Source organism: Bos javanicus, chromosome 17, assembly GCF_032452875.1.
Source record: "Bos javanicus breed banteng chromosome 17, ARS-OSU_banteng_1.0, whole genome shotgun sequence".
In the NCBI taxonomy this organism is placed as follows: domain Eukaryota; kingdom Metazoa; phylum Chordata; class Mammalia; order Artiodactyla; family Bovidae; genus Bos; species Bos javanicus.
The window spans coordinates 51,593,783-51,616,134 of record NC_083884.1 but is presented as its reverse complement, the minus strand read 5'-3'; the positions used below and the strand labels follow the sequence as shown (position 1 = coordinate 51,616,134).

The 22,352-nt window shown below is 47.7% G+C and overlaps 1 protein-coding gene across 2 annotated transcripts in view; it reads right to left on the bottom strand.

Moving 5' to 3' along the window:
- Nucleotides 1–1,672: 1,672 nt before the first annotated feature.
- Nucleotides 1,673–22,352, bottom strand: part of SCARB1 (scavenger receptor class B member 1) — a 92,091-nt gene continuing 71,411 nt past the window's right edge. Inside the window, exons 9-13 of one of the 2 annotated variants that reach the window (XM_061384545.1) lie at nt 17,369–17,442; nt 12,524–12,575; nt 11,512–11,658; nt 7,490–7,618; nt 2,530–2,619 (exon numbers count right to left, since the gene is read on the bottom strand). In XM_061384545.1, the coding sequence (XP_061240529.1) occupies nt 7,490–7,618; nt 11,512–11,658; nt 12,524–12,575; nt 17,369–17,442 (402 nt within the window). In that variant the 3' untranslated portion in view covers nt 2,530–2,619. Of the gene's footprint in view, nt 2,620–7,489; nt 7,619–11,511; nt 11,659–12,523; nt 12,576–17,368; nt 17,443–22,352 lie in introns of both variants that reach the window. The other variant, XM_061384546.1, reaches the window with a different exon arrangement.

The window sequence follows — 22,352 nt, the reverse complement described above, 5'->3', positions numbered from 1 at the left end:
CTCCTCACTCTGAAGCAGGCAGGTGCAGCCCTTCCCGGCCATTCAGCCCCCACCAGAGGCACACTCTCAAATACTGGTTTCGAGAACTGATCTAAAAGACTGTGTAACCCTTTTGCAAGTCGGTGGTTTCCACTTTGTAGCCTTCTACGAATGTGAAGAAAGGTCAGATGGAGGTGTCAGTTGATAGATCACTAAAAATACTTTTTGGATGATAGATCACCACCCTATTTTTGCCCATTACTCAGCAGTCTAAAAATTGAGTGAAGGACCTCCTGTATAGCATGAGGAACTCTGCTCAATACTCTTAATGATCTACATGGAAAAATAATTTGGGGAAAAAAAATGCGTGTATGTGTGTGTATAACTGAATCACTGTGCTGTACACCTGAAACTAACACAGCATTGCTAATCAACTGTGCTCTAATCTAAAATAAAAATACCCTCATCTTTTAAAAATAAAAAAATGTAAATAAAAGAATTGAGTGACTCTGCTATCAGAATATTCCTTCTACTTCCAGCTATTTATTCATGTAAACAAGGCTTCTCTGCACTTATGCAAAACAAGAATAGGATTGATGACAAAATTGGTCCCATTCTGGCAGTCGCAGTCATTCATGGATACATAAATTAGCTGAGAGTGAAGAGGAAACCACCATCTCATTAGCAAATGTACTTCCATGCAAATAAAAATCACAAAAAAATGTGATACCACTACAAATGATAATGATTTTTTAAAAACCCAGAAGTACCAAGGTATACCTAGATGGTGGGAATGTAGAACGGCGCAGCTACTGTGAAAAAGGTTAAACACAAACTTATGTGTTACCATGTGACCTAGCACTCTCATGCCTACCTATTTTCCTTAAGAGAAATGAAAATCGGGAATTCCCGGGTGGTCCAGTAGTTAGGACTCTGTGCTTCCCCTGCTGTGGGCCCCAGTTCAATCCCTGGTTGGGGAACTAAGATCACAAGAGCAAAAAAAAAAAAAAAAAAAAGGAAAAGAACAAATATATGTTCACACAAAAACCTGTATTTTCGTGTTTGTAGCAGCATTCTATGCATAATCACCAAAAACAGGACATATGTGAAATGTCCTTCAACTCACAAATGGTTGGAAACCTGTGGTACGTACCTATGAGGGAATTCTACTCAAAAATCAAAAGGTGGGTCAAAAGATGGGGTGGGGATAATGGTTCACATGGATGCTATTCTTTCTTAAGGGGAACTGAATTCATGCAGAATTTATATAAAATGTTAAATATACACAAGTTGGAATTCTTAAAACAGTGGAAAGGCAGGCCTGCAGCCCAGTCTCTGAGAGGCACTCATGGCAGTAACGAGAAATGAGATACTGGCTAAAAAGAGCCTGGGGCTTCCCAGATGGCGCTAGTGGTAAAGAACCCGCCTGCCAAAGCAGGGGATGCAAGAGATGCAGGTTCAATCCCTGGGTTGGGAAGACCTCCTGGAGGAGGAGATGGCAAGCCGCTCTAGTATTCTTGCCTGGGAAGCCCCATGGGCCAGAGGAGCCTGGCAGGCCACAGTCCATAGGATCGCACAGAGTCAGACACAACTGAAGTGACTTAGCACTCGAGAAGAGCCTAGAACTTCCAAAGGAACCGCACCCCCTCGCCAACCCAGCCTCCCATAAACAGGCTGTTACAGACTCAGGCAATCACTTTTTAAAAAGGTTTATTACTTCAATTGTGAATTATTTTTAAAAGATGATATTCAGTTTTTCTTCCAGTAGAAAAGAGACAGAGGCTTGTCCCAGAGACCAGGAGTCCCAGACAGATGGGTCTCCTGACCAGACACCCAGGCTGACGTCCCAGACGGAGCCTCTCTACCTCTGCCCTGGCACCTGGTAGCTGCAGACCTTGGTGGGGGGCAGCTCAGGGCACAGCTTCCTGCCACCCCAGTCAGGAAGTGACCAGCTCAGTATACAGGATGATGTCAGTTTAGGCTGGAGGGAAGGGACCCGCACACCCAAACCCATGATCCTGCAGGGGGTTTAGGATGCATCTCCGTTTCTGAGGCCCAGATGGCTGTCCAGTGGCTACAGCTTTGGTCCGGGCTGGGTGCTGAACCACAAAACCTTGCCCACCAGGTTCAGGCACAAGAAGTCAGCACTCCTAGGCTGGATTTGGGGACAGTGGCGGCCTCTCAGGGCAAATGCCCTGTCCTGCATGGATGAGCCACCAGGAAGGGGCTGCAGTGTTTCACAGATGGAGCGGGCCGCTGGGGAGAGGTGACGTGAGTCACTAAGAGCCTGGGCTAGGGGACCCCGTGCCCATAGCACCTACGGTCAGGCCTGTGGATTACTTGGAGAGAAGTTTCCAGAACAGCCCTTGTTGACCAGTCTTTCCCCCAAGTCTCTCAGCAGCGGCTCCATCCCTGAGTATCTGCACACACCTGTGCACACGTGTGGACACGTGCCAGGGGCATGTGTGTGTGTGTGTGTGTGTGCGCGTGCGTGCGTGCAATGTGCAGGAGGTGGGGGGCTCAGACTTTGGGACTGGTGGGCTGTCCACGGAGCGAGTCCTGAAGAAGCGGGGTGTAGGGGCTGGGAAGTTGGTCTGGCTGAGTGGCCAGACAGGGCTGGCTGATGGCATCTTTGGAACCCTGTGGAGAAAAGGCAGGGCACGCTGCATCACTAAGGCCGGCCACCAAGCCCCGCCCATGCCAAGCCCCGCCCACAACCCACCCCGCCCCTTCACATCCTCCACCAGAATGGAAACCCCCCTGGGAGTCCCCATCAGCAGTCCCCACCAATCAAGCCTGAGATGAGAAAAGACTGGAGTGACCTACAGACTCCTGGGCCGCAACTGCAAGGGTCTCCCCATCTCATGAAACACCATCCCGCCCTGCCCTCACCCCATTTTAGAGATGGGGAAACTGAGGTCCAAAGGGACTCGCCTAATACAGAGAAAAGGGCAGAGCAAGGTATTCAGGGCTTATATAAGCAATACTGTCGACACAGGAAAATTGGAAACCGCCTAAACGTCCACTGATATCATAATGCATCAAAAACATAGAGTCGCAAAGTGGTAGTCAACCTACACAGCTGTCACAAACAGAAAATCGAGAAAGGGAAAGCCAGCTGCAGAGTGATTCACATAGCATGTCCTCCAGAGATGTTTCAAAAACTGATCTGTTGCTCATGGATACAGATTTAGAAGGGGAAAACAGGCACACACCAAATTCCTAGAAATGACTGTCTTGGGATAGGGGGAGGGGCTGTGGGGCTTGGTGGGGTGGGGGCAAAGGGCACACAGTGAAATGGAGAACTGGGACAAGATGTGAACAATTAATGCTGCTGAGTCTGGGTGAGAGGGAACTCGGTGTCGTTCATCTAGCTTTACTTTTTTTTTTTAATTTCACAATTTAAGGAAATTTCATGAAATTAAAGAGACATGGATGGACCTAGAGCTGGTTATACAGAGTGAAGTAAGTCAGAGAGAAAAACAAATATCGTATATGAACGCATGTATGTAGAATCTAGAAAAAAAATGGAACAGATGAACGTATTTGCAGGGCAAGAATAGAGAAGCAGATGCAGGGAGCAGACATGCGGACCCAGGGGAAGGGGAGGGCGGGCCGAGCTGGGACACCAGGACCGATGTGGGCACTGCCATATGTAAAACAGATAGCCAGTGGGAAGCTGCTGCATAACACAGAGAGCTCAGTTCGGGGCTCTGTGCTGACCTAGACGGGTGAGATGGGGGTGTGGGAAGGAAGCTCAGGAGGGAGGGGATATATGCATGCATATAGATGAGTCACTTGGTTGTACAGCAGATACTGGCACAACATAGTAAAGCAATCATACTCCAACAAAAAAAAAAAAATTAAAGGTAAGCTGTGATAATAAAAACTGGGGTAACTTTTCATCCCCCTAAGCCTTCTATCTTCATTCGCCTTGAAGAATGGAGAGAGATGCCTTCTTGCCCAGCAGCTGTGGCTGGAAAACCCCCAAAACCCCTGCCCGCTTGGACCTTGCGCACAAAGCCCAGAGGTCTGCTTCACTGCGGGGTGGGGAAAAATCAAACTCCACTCTGGGCAGGACCAAGGGGAAGGTGAAACTCCCGGCTCCTCTCCTGTGGGACTGATCTCAGGCTACCCACACTGAGCCACATTCCAGCCAGGAGCAAGGAGGGGAGGTGGTGGGGGTATGGTGTCAGAACAAGACCAGTGCCCCCCGCTGACCCACACTCCCACATACAGGCAGCACGCGACAGTCGGGGTGGTGGGTGGAGGGCAGATTCTCAGCAATGTGGATCCAAAGAACTAAGACTGGAGACAGCCTCGCTCAAAAGTGATCAGTTCTAATGAGGTGGATGAAACTGGAGCCTATTATACAGAGTGAAGTAAGTCAGAAAGAAAAACACCAATACAGTATATTAACCCATATATATGTAATTTAGAAAGATGGTAACGATGACCCTATATGCAAGACAGCAAAAGAGACACAGATGTAAAGAACAGACTGTTGGACTCTGTGGGAGAAGGCAAGGGTGGGATGATTTGAGAGAATAGCACTGAAACATGTATACTATCATATGTGAAACAGATCGCCAGTCCAGGTTCAATGCATGAGGCAGGGTGCTCGGAGCTGGTGCACTGGGATGACCCTGAGAGATGGGATGGGGAGGGAGGTGGGAGGGAGGGTCAGGATGGGGAACACATGTACACCTATGGGTGATTCATGTGAATGTATGGCAAAACCCACCACAACACTGTAAAGTAATTAGCTTCCAATTAATTTTTTTTTTAAGTGAAAAGGGGAAACTGCTTTTTCAAGAAAGACACATGTAACAAACCCTCAAGGAAGCAGAACCTGAGACAGATTCCTCCTCCTCCTCCTGTTCCCTAACACTGTCCTTTAACTGAGGAATGAGGACTTGGAAATAATGAGACTCATAAGAAGGTAAGAAAGATCCAGGAACATGCCCTGCAGGGCTGCCTAGTACAGTTGTCCAGGTTGATCACTGTACAAAGGCACTCAGCCAAGGGGGCTATACATGGGTTGTATTCTGTGTTCTAAACCTTCAGTCCTAAAGCAGGCCATGTCTGCGCAGAGGGGCTGTATTTTTCTTACTCACATAAAGACATCTTTCTGGGCTAGCAGCTAAAGGCCACCCCATGCCCAAGTGCAAGGCAAGGTGTGGGATCTCCCCCAGGTGTTCAAAAAAGGTTAGAGGCTTCCCTGAAGGGATTCTAGGTCTTCTGGACCACTAGCAACTTCTCAGGTGCCTGCCTGGCCCCCTAAAACAGCATGAACAGGACACTGCCTTCCCCAAGCACACATGACTGGGGATAGGGGTCTCATCTGGGCTCAGCCTTCCAGAAGGCAAGGCAATAGAACCTCTTTAATCAAAAACTTCTCTGGGACTTCCCTGGTGGTCCATAAGACCATACTGCCAATGTAGGGGGCGCAGGTTCGATTCCTGGTCAGGGAACTAAGATCCCACATGCTGTGTGGTATGGGCAAAAGATTAAAAAAAAAAAAAAAAAGCCTTCCCTGATAACTTGAAGCTTGAATTCTGTTGGTAAAGTCAAGAGGAGACTCCAATGTTTGGTGTGGATTTTTTTTGGAGGGGGGCGGGGCAGGGAGTGGTGGGCAGGATATCCTGGCTGCGTCCAGGGAGGCATAGCCACAGGGCTGAGACCTCACAATCACCAGCTCTATCTTTGCTAAAAGCCAGTAACACCCTTCTAGGAAGACCTCACCCTTACACCCCCAGAACACGAAACAAGTTTCTGCAGAAGGGAATTTTGGCTGGAAGGGGGAGGGGTATCCAAGGGGCCAAACTGTACCTAAGAAGGCGTCCCAGAGGAATTCTGGGAGAGAGGAAGGAAAGCGGGGTACCCATCTCTGGCTAGGATGTCCTGCTCCCAAGCTCAGGAGGACACCCCCTTAACACTCAGCCCTGACGTGGTCGGGCTCTCTTATCCCCAGATCGGCAGGAGGAGCCCCCCAGAATCTGGCTGGGGACACAGCTGTCCCTCCCTTCTGCTCCTCGCAGGGACTGGCAGCGCCTGCCAGCAAACACACCCACGCCAGCACTTGGCGTGTTCCGTTTTCTCTCCTCCTCCAACCCTGGCAGTCGAAGCAAACTGGAGCAGCCAACTGGCCCCAAAGAGAAGGGCTGTCGACTCGTCCTCAGGCTTAGCTCTGAAGAAAGCTATTTAAACCCGGGCAGGCACAGCCCAAGAAGCTGGCGAGGGCGGCACATTTTTCAGAAACCAAAATAACAGCTATGATCAGAGGCACAACCATAGTGCGACTGACTCACTCCTGCCCAAACCCCAACAGTAGGGCTAAGAGCTCTGCCTGTCACCTCCCCTGGCTGGACTTAGCTCTCCTAAGACCTCAGACCTAAAGGAACACAGCCCAGAGGAAGGTGAACCCACAAGGCACCAGCCTACTTCTTCTGCAGGTAGGTTGTCAGATACAGGGAGGGCAGCTCGTTAAATGTGAATTTCAGGTAACCAACGAACAGGTTTTCAATATAAGCGTGTCCCGACAATTGCATGGGACACACTTAGGCAAAAAATCATTCACTGTTTACCTAAAATTCACATTTAACTGAGCATCTCTTTGCTGCTGTTATTTCTTGGGAGTTTTTTTGGTTTGTTTTTGCTCAATCTGGCAATCCTACCTTCAGACTGAGTCCTGGATATATACTGGGTGCCCAGGTGATGTCTAAATTGTTTCTTCCTTGGTCAGTCATCCCAGATTCACTTAAACCAATCTATATCAGGGACTTCCCTGGCAGTCCAGTGGCTAAGACTCCACGCCTCCAATACAGGGACGTGGGTTCGATTTCTGGTTGGGGAACTAAGATCCTACACTCCGCAGGGCGCAGCCAAAAATAAATAAATAGACCAATCTACTCATAATCCCCTTGGTTCGTGTGCGCTTAGTCGTGTCTAACTCTTTGCGGCCCCATGGACGGTAGCCCACCAGGCTCCTCTGTCCATGGGGTTTTCCCAGGCAAGAATGCTGGAGCAGGATGCCATTTCCTTCTTCAGGGGATCTTCCCAACCCAGGGATCAAACCCACGTCTCCTGCACTGGCAGGCGGATTCTTTACCACTGAGTCACCAGGGGATTAAAATAACACATTCCCGGGGCCTGTCCATGATTCTATTTCAGGAGGTTTAGAAGAATGTCCTCAGATCTTCATTTTTAGCAGACTTCCCCAGAAGAGTCAATTGCACCGGAAGTCTGAGAAGCAGCTGACCTAAACCTCGATCCTGCCTTTTTAAGACAAACTTGAAAATAAGACACCAGCCCTACTAATCGCCCTCCATCCCCTACCACATCTGGGATCACTCAGAATGTAAGAAGACAGCAAAGTACACATTTTCAGTCTGTAGACAGGTGAAGTGCAGGCTGAAGAGATGGATGAGATCCAAAGCCTTTAAGGGTGCCAGAGTTCTACTCACTACGGGAGGAGGTGGGGAGTGGGGGGGCATTACCTGGTACCCACCTACAGTCTTGCTTCTTGCAGTACAGTTCCCTTGGGAGCTGATGTCATCAGGAATTCAGAATAGGCCTGAACGGCCTCCTTATCCTTTGAGCCCTTTTTAAAACTAATCCAAAATAAATAGCATTTCTCCTAGAAGATAACCAAGCTAATTTATAGTTGCCGTCGCAGCTGAACACACACGGGTTTTATAGGTTTCTTCAATTTGCAGGGTTCTTCAAAAAGCAGAGGGTGGGGTACAGAACTTTCACGTCCAACCACCATTAATGATTTGCAGTTGGGAGATCTGGGAAGTGATAGTGCCCTTCACCCAAGACACGTACACCAGCATCTTCAGGAAACACATTTGGTCAGATGGGCAAACTAAAAAGGGTCTTTCGGCCTGAGAATTTAGGCCAAGTTGAGCAGGGCAGATGGGCTATGGTGCTCATGGCGGCTCGGCCTAGTCTCAGAGAGGTGAGCAAGTGGCATGTGGAGAATTTCATGCTGTACTGACTGAGCCAGCAGGTGGCATTTTAAATAGACCAGAAACAGAGGTGTTTCTGTTTAAAACAATTTTTTTTTCAAAAATGACTTGAACAAAAAAAACGTCTTTGAAGAGAAATTAAAATATGTTGAGTTTAACGACGTGCCATTCTTTTTTTTTTCCCCCAGGGGAAATATATAAAAACACAAAAGGCCTAACCCTTGCTAAACCAAAAATTACACGTGTTTGTCATTCAGCTGTGTCCAGCTCTTTGCGACCTCATAGACTGTAGCCTGCCAGGCTCCTCTGTCCAAAACACACAATGGGATAAATTTCATTGATTGAGCCTCCACTATAACCTGTGGGGAGGGAGCCTCACCATAATTAATAGAAAGGATGAATAATCTTATGGGACTTGGGGAACAAGGATGGGGGGTGAAGCAGGGAAGTGTTCACATCCTGCATCCTCAGTCTCCTCCCCCTTCCCCTTCTAATAGACCATTAGGAGAGAGACAGAGGGGACAGAGGGCGGGGGCTGTCTGGCCCCGCCCTCACCAGCTGCTTCCCCTGGCCACGTCCACCTCACCCCCACCCCCCGCCTATGTGGCTGTGTATGTCTTCACTCCTGGAAACGCACGGTGATGCTGGGCCTGGGGAGTCATCCACAGACTGGGGGCTAGGGCCTCTGGTCCCCTCTGTCCTCCAGCATAATTCATTCCAAACACCACTGGGAGTTCCCTTCTGCTCTGGCTGGGACAGTGACAGAGGACAGGGTCCCCAACGTTCATTGGGGGCTCAAGACACCAGAGGCCCTGGTACCCTCACATCAGTGCAAACCTTTTCCCCCGAAGGATGGGGAATTTGGAAGAGAAATGGTGATAAAGGTCTGAAAGCCCAGGTTAAGAGCCTGGAAAGGTTTAATATCGCCCCAGCTACCAACAAGCAAGCAAGCATGCAATCTGCCTCCGAGAAAAAGGCAAAAGAGAAAAGGCTGTTTGCCAAAGCTAAAGCAAGAAAGCGGGTGTTGCAGGTGGCCCGAGGGGGCAGCAGAGAAGCTGGGCAACCCCCCTCCGAGGCCCAGGCCTGGGGCTCCAGGAAAACTTGGAGGGGGGGGCCCCACAGGGGGGTTTCTGGTTCATGGATTCAATATGGCCTTGCAAGACTCTGCCACTGAGTGGTGTCCACTGTCTACCAGCTAGCTACTCACCCAAGTCCTCTGCCCTGGGGACCCTTGTCACCATGTGATGGCAGTAACCTGCCTAAAGCCCCCTGGTCTCCAGACCTCACATCCTATTCAGGTCTATACCCCCCAAACTGTGCAGTGTCCCCTCAAAATAAGCTGTGAAAGTGTCAGTTAATGCCATGAATGAATTCCTGAATGATGCCAAATCAGAAAGGGGTTTTCCTTGGGACTTCCATGGCAGTCCAGAGGTTAAGACTATGTGCTTCCACTGCAGGGGGCAGAGGTTCAATCCCTGGTTGGGGAACTAAGAGCCTGCATGCCCTGCCGCAAGGCAGAGGGAAAAAAAGACCAAGGAAGAAAGAAAAGAAAAAAAGAAAGGGGGTATTTGTTGTCCCCTGATCTTCTTCCAGACTTTGAATGGCAGATGCCCCAGGACTGGTTCTTCAGGGCTCTTGTTCCTGAATACTTGCTCCCATTCTGGTCCAAGCCAGAGTATCCTAGCTCACCTGGGCCTCCCCACTGGTCCCCCTGCTTCTGCTTTCTCATTGGAAGGTCTATTAATAGTTGCCACATGTCAACCGACCCAGTCACTCCTCTCCTTAAACCTATTATTGACCAGAGACGTATCAACATGTTTTTAGAGAGTGAATTAACATGTTTAAAAAAAAAAAAAACACGTTAATACAATTAACATCACCATGCGAAGTTGTTAGAGCTTAAAATTGATTAAGGGCTCATTATACAGCTTATGATTGTCATTATCACTCACGGTTTGCTTCATTAAGGTTTTTGTTCCAATCCTGTTTATATTATAAACGTAAAATTTTCCCCAAAATGACACATTGTGAAATTCTGAGTGAAGAATAATTTTTTGGTGAATTTTAGGCAGATACTTTCTCTGACTGTCTGCACAACATATATACTAGTGTCTCAGAAGACAGAACATAGTTCTGATTCAGACAATGTGAATATTAGACCAACAAAGAGACAAAAAACCTTAGTGATTGATTTTGATGCAGAAAGTGAAAACAGAACTCACGATGCTAGAGAATGCTCCTTTGTTTCTACAGAGGAGTGGGTTGAAGACAACATTTCATGAAAATGAGAAGACTGTACAGGTGTGTCAGGGGTAACTATTGATTGCAATAACCTACACACAGTCAAATAACAGAATTAATTTTTGGCTGGCCAAAATAAAAATCGCCGGCTACAGGCATTTGTTTCTGCAAAAATTCCCCAGTCAATAATGAGTTAAAAGCTTCCAGTCATCCCTTGGAATCAGTTCCAAGCCGCTCACCCTGAGTTACAGGGCCAGGAATGACCTACCTCTGCCTCTGAGATACCACCTCCCCTGCTGCGCCTACAGCCAATCTAGTGTGGCAGGATCCTCCAATACAGCCCCACCCATTCCTGCCTCAGGGCCTTTGCACTGGCCATTCCTCCACCTGCAGCAGTCTTTCCATGACTCTGTGCTGAGCATTCACATCTAAGCCTAAATTCAACCTCTTCAGAGAAACCTCTTCTGACATTATTGCTATCACTGTCCCCAACCTCCCTGGATACTGTGGCGCCCAGTCTAGCAGCCAAATGTGGCTGTGGAGGCTTTGAAATGGGGTGAGTCCCAATCAAGATCTGCTGTAAGTGTCAAATACACACCGATTCCAAAGACTGCACTCAAAAACATAATGCAAAAGTACTTAATTTTTTTATATTGATTGCAGATTGAAATGGTAATCTTTTGGATATATCCAGGTTAAATAAAAGATATGATTGAAATTAATTCCCTTTTACCTAACGTGGCTATTAGAACATTTAAATTTAAAATCACACATGTGGCTCGTGTGGTATCTGTCCTGGACAGCACTGCCCTGAGCCCATCACATTCTCTATCATCTTTATCATTGGTGAAATCACTTCTTCTGTTTAGTTACTTGACTCCCACCTGTCTTTCCAACTAGAATGCTGGTCCCCGCATGCCCATCAACAGGAACTGTCTTGTTCACTGTTGTACGCGCTGTACCTGCCAGAACCTGGCAGCCAGCAGCTGCTGACTAGATGAACAAACCATTCGAGTACCAGGTCTCATGATCCAAAACCACTGCGGTGCCTCTAAAGTTGGGCCCCCTAGCCTCCCAGAACAGGCAGAGAAGTGGTAACAGAAGGTGCAGGAAAGGCAAGGATGCAGTGATGGATGGCTCCCCAGCCCAAGTAGAGACCTAGGACTGCTGCTCGAAGTGGGTGCAGGCTGAGGGTGCAGGCTGTGTCCATGGGCACAGCAGGAAGGGACAGTTGGGGAATCTGATTTAAGCCCCTCCTTCCCCCAAGGAGGCAAGCAAGGGACCACTCAGCCCAGGCCATGCTCTGACCACTACTTACTTGGCTCCGGATTTGGTAGATGATGGGGATGAGCAGTAGGACGCAGCCCAGGGCAAGGAGCACATACTGGGCATAGTGTAGCACTTTGGGCATCAACACCAGCTGGATATAGAACGTCTCAAGGGTCTCACCCTCCATTGCTCCACTCTGGGGAAGAAGGACAAACAGATCGACTAGGGCCACATGCTATAAGCTGAGGGTGCAGATGCCACTCTATCCCTTCCCCATCCCATGACCACTGGCCAAAGCATGCCATTAGCCAGCCTCTATGTCCTCCAGGGCCACACAACAGGACTATATTTCCCAGACTCCCTTGCAGCTAGGCAGGCCCATGTGACTTCTTCTGGCCAATGGGATGTGGGCACAAGGATGTTACAATTTCCACGCCTGGCTCCCATGTGATTCTCTCCATCTCTTTGCCAATTTACTGAATGGAAATGGATTCTGAGGATCTCCGAAAGGTCAGGACCAAACGATGGAAGGAGCCCAGATGTCCCCAAATGTCTGCATGGAGCAGAGCTCCACCTCCCCCCTCCATCAGACTGTGATGTGAGCAGGAAGCGAATTTGACATTTGGAGACTGTCTGTTCCGGCTGTTAGCTCACCCTGAATTAAAATGAACTAAGCCAGAAGGAATCTTGAAAAGCTGGGAGAAAAGGAAGTTCAATAAAAAGCTGACACACTGAAAACGAACTTCCCTTCATCTTTGGAGAAGTGGTCACATGCATTAGCAAAATTATTTTATACCCTGACCAGGGACTTTACAATCTCAGGCAGCTTCGTCTTTCTCATCTCAAGTGAGCCTTTCAGTCCAGTGGCGTGATTGACATAAGGTGCTTGGAGAGGGCGAAATTTCTAATAGACTGTTCTGCATCACAGAGTCCAGCCACCCAGTCCCGCCTCCCCACCACACACAGCCTCTTGCCTCAAATGCCCACATCAGCTCCTCACTGAGGCATCAGACACCATGACCACAGGTACCTGATACCCAGGGAGAGGGAGGCAGCCTTACCTCTTCGAACCACATTAGCGGCAGGACCACTGGCTGGATGTTCCCAGTTTGTCTGGAAATAAGGGAGATCAAGCAAGTGAGAAGTTTTGTCAGGGTGCCTCAGGTCAGACAGCTCTGGACCTGTGATTCTACAACGACTATATCGGCGTGGTCTTGAGGAATGGGTATCTCCTGACGGGAAGCAACCTGACAATCTGACAATATCTTTTTAAATGAAAACTTCATGTCTTCTATGTGGTAGGTGCTGCCAGGGACCTAGCTGATGTGCATTTCTTCCTCTTTGAAACAGAATGCCAGTTTTTTGCAGGATGGCAATGTACCCAGCTAACAAACAATGTGGTTTATGCTGATCCCCTGCTTTCCTTCAGGGAGTCTGGAATTTGGGTGCATACCAGGCAGAAAGCGCCGATGTGACCAGCCCCCAGTAAACATCCCCTGGGAAGAGTTTCTACTGGGCATCCCTGGTAGGGGACACTTCACACATATCACAACTCATCACTGGGAGGAGGAAACATGTCCTATGTGACTCCCCTAAGAGAGAGCTCTAGAAGCCTCTGTCTGGTTCCCCCAGACTTCACCCTGTGAGCCTGTCCCCTTTGCTGGTTATGTTTTGAATATTTTCTATATAATAAATCACAGCCGAGTCTTCCCAGTGAATCATCGAACCTGAGAGTGGTCCTGGGAACCCCCGACACAGTCAGTTACCAACAAGCTGTGTGACCTCGGGCATGCCCCTTACCCTCTCTGTGCTTCCTCTGAAAAATGGGGATTATAATGAATTCCCCACAGGGTTCTAGTGAGGACTGAATGTGGATACATGAAAAATACCCAGCATATAGAAAGTGTTCAGTGTTTATTACTGTTGTCTAGTTGTTAAATGGCTTTCCAGGTGGGTGGTTCCATGGTAAAGAATTTGCCTGCCAGTACAGGAGACTCAGGAGACACAGGTTTAACCCTTGGGTTGGGAAGATCCCCTGGAAGAGGAAATGGCAATACATTCCAGTACTCTTGCCTGGAAAACTGCATGGACAGAGGAACCTGGAGGGTTAAAGTCCACAGTGTTCTAAAGAGTCAGACATGACCTAGCGACTGAGCATGCAGCTGTTAAATGCCAGGAAACAAGAGAACAAACAAATATTCCGTAACTTCACCTTCCTGAGTCTGCTTAAAGAAGGCACAGCTGGAGGGGAGATGGAACCCACTAGGGGGACAGGCACTAGAGTCGGCACAAAAGGCCCAAATCCTCAATCACAATTCTCAAAGATCACTTATTAAGGAGAGTGCTGGGTAGTGAAATGAATTTACACAGTATCACCTGCAGAGGAGACAGACATGGAAAACATTCTAGAAATACAAGGGGGGTCCACCTTCACTTTGGCCTCTTTCATCTGAGTTTCTAAGAACTGATGTCAATTAAATGCACAGACCGTGCAACCCTCGTGCCTCTATCTTGTGACCAAACAGCACAGAAGTTCCTCGGAGAAGTCACAGCTTGATGGCTCTGTTTCTGGAACAGCTGTGTTTCTAGACTTTGCCCACACTGGTTCCTCAACAGCCCTCAGGGATGTTGATAAACACCATCTTTGAGACCACCACCCCAGCCCACAGCAGCTCTGAACAGCTGGGGACACAGAGCCCCAGAGAGATCAAAGTAGCAGTGTGTGGCCACCAACAAGTAGAATCCAGCCACCCAGAGAGACTGACCGCTGGCTTGGGCAACATTTGTCAGAATGAACTCTCAACAGGTGAAACTGAGGTGTTAAAATCCAGATTCTGAAACCTGCGTTTGCAAATGCATCGGATGTGGCCACACTGAGCCCGAGGCCCCTGGTGCTCTACAGAGACTGGCCCTTGGCCCGTCCCCACCCAGCCTGTCCGGTTCCTCTGTCCTAGTCACCTGCCCGCCCTGAGCATGAAGTTAGCAGACCAGGCATTGAGTGATGGGGGGCCCTCCGGAACTCCAGCCTGAGCAGCAGACGCCTAAGGCCCAACATGGGGCTGTCTCACCAGCCACAAACACTTCAGGAACAAACTCTCTGAGCAGACTCAAAAGGTAAAGATGGAAAGCTTGGACTTGTTGGCGGTCCAGTGGTTAAGAATCCACCGGCCAAAGCAGGCGACACAGGTTCAATCCCTGGTCGGGAACATTCCACTTGCTGTCGAGCAACTAAGCCAGCACACCACAACTACTGAGTCTGCCCTCTAGAGCCCGAACTCTACAACAAGCTAAGTGACTGCAACGAGAAGCCTGTGCACCTCAACGAGACAGCAACGAAGACTTAGCAAAGCCAAAAAAATTAAAAACTAATTAATTGAATTAAAAAAAAAAAAAAAAGCCAGCAGAGGAGTGCAGATGAGCTATACGAATGATCCCCAGTGCACTCAAAGTGTTATTATTCTTTCCAGCTGAAAGACATCTCACAAAGCCAAACAGATGCTCACATTCCTGCAGCCCAGGAATCTTTCTGAAGGATTTTTTTTTTTTTTTAATGGAACTATTTCAAACACACTAAGTACAGACCCTGACAGAACAACCAATCAGCATGCTCCCTCACCCGGCTCTATCCTGAATGAGTGAGTGAAAGTTGCTCAGTTGTGTCCAACTCTTTGCCATCCCATGGACTGTAGCCCACCAGGCTCTCTGTCCATGGAATTCTCCAGGCCAGAATACTGGAGTGAGTTGCCATTTCCTACTCCAGGAGATCTTCCTAACCCAGGGATCGAACCCGGGTCTCCAGCATTGCAGGCAAGATTCATTCCCATCTGAGCCACCAGCTCTGTGCTATAGTGATGTTATAGCAAGAGTTGGCGAAGACATGGAGATGCTGGCACCCTCCCACGCTGCTGGTGGGAGTGTGAAATAGTGTAGCCGCCCTGGATAACAGTCTGACGGTTCCTCAAACGGTTAAACATAGGGCCACCAGAGGACCCAGCAATTCTGCTGTAAGATATCTATCTACCCAAGAGAAATGAAAACATACATCCACATACTCAGGCATAAATATTCAGAGCAGGACTTCTCTGGTGGTCCAGTGGTTAAGAATCTGCCTGCCAATGCCGGGGACCCAGGTCCCATCCCTGGTCCAGGAAGACTTGACGTGCCAAGGGGCAACTAAGCCGGTACACCCCAACTACTGAGCCTGTGAGCCTAGAGCCTGTCCTCCACAACAAGAGAAGCCACCGCAACGAGAAGTCTGTGCAACGCAACCAGAGAGTAGCCCCTGCCCGCTGCAACCAGAGAAAGCCTGAACACAGTAATAAAGACGTAGCACAGCCAAAAACGAAAGACACAAACTTTTTTAAAGATTTAGAGCAGCATTATTCATAATGGCCAAAGAGCAGAAACAGCCCAAATGTCTATCAGTTGATGAATAAAAGCACGGTCTTGCCAGGCAATGGCATATTATTCAGCAGTAAGATGGACTGAAGTGCTGACACCTGCTACAACATGGATGAGCCCTGAGAACCCCAGGCTAAGTGAAAGAAGCCAGTCACATACAACTCTGTTCAGATAAGATGGCCCAAATGGGTAAATCCAGAGAAATGGTAAGTAAATTAAGGGTTGCCTGAGGCTGAGGGAAGTGGGGAGTGACGGCTAATGGTACAGGGTTTCTTCTGTGGGTTGATGGAAAAGTTTCAAAATGGACTGTGGTGATGTCGTCCAACTCTGTGAATATCCTACTGCACTGTATGTTCTTAAAGGGTGAGTTTGGTACCGTGTGAATTAAATCTTGATGAAGCTGTTACTGGAAAAACAAAAAAACAGAAAAAGAAAACCTGTGCTTAAAAAATTTCTCCTGTCTACCATATGACCCAGCAAGCCCACTCTTGGGTATATACCCAGAGAAAACCGTAATTCAAAAAGATACATGCACCCCAGTGCTCACTGCAGCCAAGACACAGAAGCAACCCAAATGTTCGTCAATAGAAGAATGGATAAAGATGTGCTGTGTGTGTGTGTGTGTGTGTGTGTGTGTGTGTGTGTATATATATATATATATATATATATATATATATATATATATATATATATTGGAATATTACTCAGTCATAAAAAGGAATGAAATTGTGCAGTTTGCAGAGACACGGATGGGCCTAGAGACAGTCACACAGAATGAAATAAGAAAGAGAAACACAAATGTTGTATATTAACACTTATATATGGAATCTAAAAAGATGGGACAGATGAATCTATTTGAAAAGCAGAAACAGAGACACAAACATTAGAGAACAAACGTATGGATTCCAAGGAAGGAAGGGAGCTGGAATCAGTTGGGAGATTGGGATTGACATAAATACAATGGATACTATGTGTAAAATAGATAACTAGTGAGAACCTGCTTTACAGCGCAGGGAACTGTACTCAGTGCTCCATGGCGACCTGAACGGGAAGGAAACCCAAGGAAGAGGGGATGAATGCACACACAGAGCTGAGTCACTCTGCTGTAGGGCAGAAACAAAGCAACATCGTAAGGCAACTACACTGCAATTAAAAACATAAAAAAACACCTCTCCCCCCTCAGGTGAATGGTCTCACTAGAGAATGAGGTTGGCCAAGTTTCCATTTTCAAACACGGTTTTAATTTTTGCTACCCTGTCAAGGGAGAAACAGCTTGGATAGAATATTCTGACTAACGGGGGACAAACGTCAACAGAGAAAAGGCAAGGGTGTCAGGATGTGGTCTGGACTCAGCTCAGAGCTAAGATTCTCCTTAGGAGTTCAAGGGGCAGGGACCAAATCCCACATCCCTCCCCAGACTTGAGTTCCCAAGAACAAGGCCAGAGTCTCCCTGAGTCCCCGATCTGTCAACCGCAAGGCAGCCCCTGCTCACAGACCCCACTCACCCGATGCCTTTCACAGACTTAACGAAGAGGCTCAGCTGCAGTTTCACAGAGCAGTTCATGGGGATTCCGGTGACCTGCGGCAACAAGCACAGTGAGGGACTAGCCCTTCCTGAACCCCCAGGAATCCCTTCTAATCCCCCTCTCCCTGGTCCCATTCAAGAAGGTGCATGTCCCAGGTGAAGTGCCCATCTGCTGGGGTCTCCTCTACCCACTCTAACCCCTGATGGGTAAAAACATATTCCCCAAATGGCTCTTATGTCCACAACGTTGAGGGAACCCCTCCAGAGAACCAGACTATCTCTGGATGGGAAAAAATAATCCTTTCCATCTTTCCACTCATACAAGGCATTCCTGAGTACAGAAGGATATTTCTCAGTCATTGCCTCTCCCTCCAGCCTCCAAATAAAATAGATTTGCACGTTGATAAAGTCACTATCTTCTCCAACCCCCCACCCCTCTCCATTCCCTCCTGCCAGCATCTGAAAGAGAAAGTCTGAATCAGGAAGCATGCCTGGTCCCTACTGTTTACTCCCTCAGTCGTGTCCGACTCTCTGTGACCCCGTGGACTATAGCCCACCAGCCTCCTCTGTCCATGGGATTTTCCAGGCAAGAATACTGGAGTGGGTTGCCATTTCCTTCTCCGGGGGAATCTTCCCCACCCAGGGATCAAACGCGCTTCTCCTGCATTGACAGGAGGATTCTTTACCACTGAGCCACCGGGTAAACGTGGCTGGTCCCTAGTGCCTCTGAAATACATTTTCATGGAATCTCTATTTCAACAGAGCTCATGCCAAGGGCAGGCGATGATATTTCACAGAGAGTTTAGTGATACTTTTTCTTTATGTTTAATTTTATGTTAACCTTCTTAGAGAAAATCTTTTTCCTTTTGTTTTTTTTTTTTTGGCTCCACTGCACAGCTTGCAGAATCTTAGCTCCCCGACCATAGATCGAACCCCAGGCCACCACAGCAAAAGGGTGGAGTCCTAACCACTGGACTGCCAGTGAACTCTCCATTTGGAGAGAATTTTTTTTTTTTTGGCTTTGGGATCTTAGTTCCCTGACCAGGGATCAAACCTGTGCCCCTGTATTAGAAGCGCAGAATCTTAACCACTGGACTGTCAGGGAAGTCCTGGAGAAATTTTTAATTTCCAATTTGAAAGCTTCCTTTGTACAGGATTTTTTTTTTTTAATGAGATCTTGTTTTTTAAGCAGTAAGTCAATAACGGGAGAAGTGACACACATCTAGAACCAAAAACCAGGAAGGTGGTACCAGAATGGTGTCAGGAAATGAGACTGGAGGGACTTTCCTCGTGGTCCAGGGGTTAAGAAACTGCCTTGCAATGCAGGCGACACGGGTTTGATCCCTGGTGGGGGAACTAAGATCCCACATGCCTCGGGGTGACTGAACCCTCGTGCCACAGCTACTGAGCCCGTGCCACAACTAGAGAATCTGTGTACCATGAAGGACCACGTGATGCACCCAAGACCCAATGCAGCCAAATAAATTTTTTTAAAGAAAGGAAATGAGAATGGAAAGGAATCTAGGTTTGAGGACAGACTGCTGCTTCTCAGCTGAGACTCTTTCTCATCTGAAAAGTGGAGACAGCTCTGCCCACCTCGTAGGGTTTCTGCAAGGGCAAAGTCAGGGATGCAAGACAGCCACACTCAGGGCCATAAACGCTGCGTCGTTATCACAGACACCAGTGGGAACAGGCATTATCTTCTAGCATAGCCCAGCATCCTGAGGTCTTCTGGGGCCCCAGGGCACAGAGGAACTGGCCAAAGGCCATGCTGCCATGACCGGGGAGAGTTTGAACTTGAGAACCTGGCAGGATGTGAGTGAGATCCCCCATGTGTGAAAAAGCGTTCATCCGGTGGGCCTGAGGCTGCCCTCCTGGCATGGTGGCCCCTGTTTGGCCTCTGGGATCCTGGATTTCAGGGGGCTCCCATCTCTCCCTGACAGATAAGAGGGGCTCCCTGGGCCTAGAGGGTTTGTAAAACAGGTTAGTTTATGCTGACACCTGCTTTCCTTCCTGGAGTCTGGAGTCCGTGCCAGGCAGAGGGTGCCCGCAATAAACACCCTGGGCGCTGAGTCCTGACTGAGCGTCCCTGGCTGAGGACACCTCACACGGGGAGCGAAGTGTGCCCTGTGTGATGCCCCAGGAGAAGGCTCTGGGAGCCTGTGCCTGGTCCCCGCAGACTTCACCCGCCGTGCCTTCCCCCTTTACTGACTGTGCTTTCTGTCCTTCACCGTGACACATCACAGAAGTGAGTGTGACTACCTGCTGGGTCCTGGGAATTCTTCTAGCAAATCCTCCAATTTGAGGGTGATCCTGTAGACCCCGACACATCCTGCTCTCCAGACTCTACATGCTGAGGTCTCTGCTCGGGCCACTTCCTTCCCCAGGAAATATGTCTCCTTCCCTCCCTGGCTGTCCCTCCAGCTGCTGTCTGGCCACCTCTTCTTGAGCAAAGCCCTGCCTCTCCCCCTCATCCCAACCCCACAGAACAGATACTTGCCCCATGAGCCCACATCTGTCAGGGGTTTCCCTCCCCCAGTTTCCGGAGCAGAAAAGCAGGCCACAGAGAAGCCGCTGCCAGGAGGCATTCTGTTTTCAAAGCTAATGAGAACAGAAATCAGCAGATCCACCCCCATGCTCATCCTCCCCAAATCAACAACAAATCCGAGGCCACTTCCTCTCCCTGTCTGCCTCCAGCCTGAAATGAGAACTAGGAGAAGACTACTTCTGCATCTGCTGATTCACTGCTGCAAAATAACTCTTTGCATCTCTCCAGCCTCCCAGACTTAACTTGCTCTCTCAATGTGGGGGAGAAAAAGAAAGTCCATACGCTAAAATGAAAGTCACCAGTGAGAACAGAGAAAAGTCAGCAGAGAGAAAAAAAGGAATAGAGAGAGAGAAGCCGTGAAATGAATGAACTAAAAACGAACGTGGAAAACCATTTGTTAGATTTCTAATAAAAGCCTTTGTTTTTTCTTTCGGCCATACCGCATGGCACCTGGAATCTTAGTTCCCTGACCAGGGATCAAGCCTGTGTCGCTTGCATTGGGAGTGCAGAGCCTTAACCAAAGGACCACCAGGGAAGTCCCTAATAAAAGCCTTTTAAAAACTGGTTAAAAGTTTAAGACAATATGGAAAAGCCTTAACATGTCTAACAATAAAGACTGAATTTAATCTAGAACATGTAATAGAATCATATTAATTATGATCAACTTAATTCATTAATACCCACTTCATCAACTGAATATTAATACAGGACAGAAGGTAGTGGGCATTAAAAGACCTGTTTGTATAGTCAATACTTTAAATTAAGTAACTGTAAGTGTAGTATAAACTTTAAAAATTGTGAATCACTGTATTATACACTGGGGCTTCCCAGGAGACTCAATGGTAAAGAATCTGCCTGCCAATGCAGAAGACCCAGGTTGGATCCCCGGGTCAGGAAGATCCCCTGGAGAAGGAAACGGGAACCCACTCCAGTGTTCTTGCCTGGAAAATCGCATGGACAGAGGAGCCTGGCAGACTACAGTCCATGGGGCCGCACATTCAGACACGACTGAAGCAACTGAGCACAAGCACTTATTATACACTTGTCATATGAATAATACGGTCTATTAATTATACTTCAGTTTTTTTAAAAGGTTACATCCTCGAGGGTTCCAACTATATGACATTCTGGAAAAGGCAGAACTATAGAGATACAAAAGATCAGCTGCTGCCAAGGGTTTGATGGGAGTGAATGTAGAAGGTAGTCGGGGGATAAATGGATAGAACACACGGGATTCTGAAGGCAGTGAAACCATTCTTAGGAGACTGAATGGTGGATACAGGTCATCATGCATTTGTCAAAACCCATAAACCTGAACAACACAGAGTGAAGCCTAGCGTAAGCTACTGACGTTAGTTAATAACAACATTCATTCATCCATTGTAACAAACTTGGTGCCAGGGGAAAACGAGGTCTAGGAACTCTGTATTTTCTGCTCAGTTTATCTGTAGGCCTAAAACTAATCTAAAAAACAAAACAAAAACAAAGTGGGGACTTCCCTGGAGGTTCAGTGGTTAAGACTCCGTACTTCCACTGCAGGGGGCAAGGGTTTGATCCCTGGTCAAGGGAACTAAGATCCGACGCGGTATGGTCAAACAAAAAACAAAACAACATCAAAAAACAAAGTATATTATTTTTTAAAAGACAGACATATGCAAATGATACTCAGGTTTAAAGAAAAAACATTTTGAAATAAAAAAAAATTTTTAATTAAAAAAGAAGACCTATGTTTGAATTCAGCCTTATCCCTTGCTTACTCTCAACCACTAGGATCTCAGTAAATCAAACCCATGTTTACTGAGATATAAGTACTTCTGTGCTAACCGCTAGAATTCAAGCAATTAACAGGACAGAACAGCTCTTTCCCTGATGGAGCCAAGAACCCCATTTACTAGCTGGAGCACTTAACCTCTTTGGGCTGCAGTTTACCCATCTGTAAAATGGGAATGGCAATGCCCACCTCCCCGACTATTATGAAAATTAAATGAGTTGGTGCATGTGGATGAATAGGATTATGTCTGGAGCATAATGAGCATTCTAGAAATATGAATGTGAAGTGTGTGCAGTCATGGCTGACTTCACTAACCCAGATTTATTTTATTTTATTAATTTGGCCAAGCCATATAATTTTCGGGATCTTCATTCCCCAAACAGGGATTGAAGACACACCCTCGGCAGCGAAGGCATGGAGTCCTAACCACTGGAATTCCCTAACCAGGGAATTCCCAGTCTGGATTTTTAGTGAAAAAAGAAGAGAGAGCTAGAAGGTGGAGTGCTAGGGGCTGTGGGTTGAGTCAGTGGCTAAGAAAATCTGAGTAGTACACCAAGGAAAACAGCATGAAAAAGCATCAAGGAGAAGAGCTTCCAAAAAGGCCTATGGAGGGAGACCACGAATGTCCACTCCAGAAACAGAAAC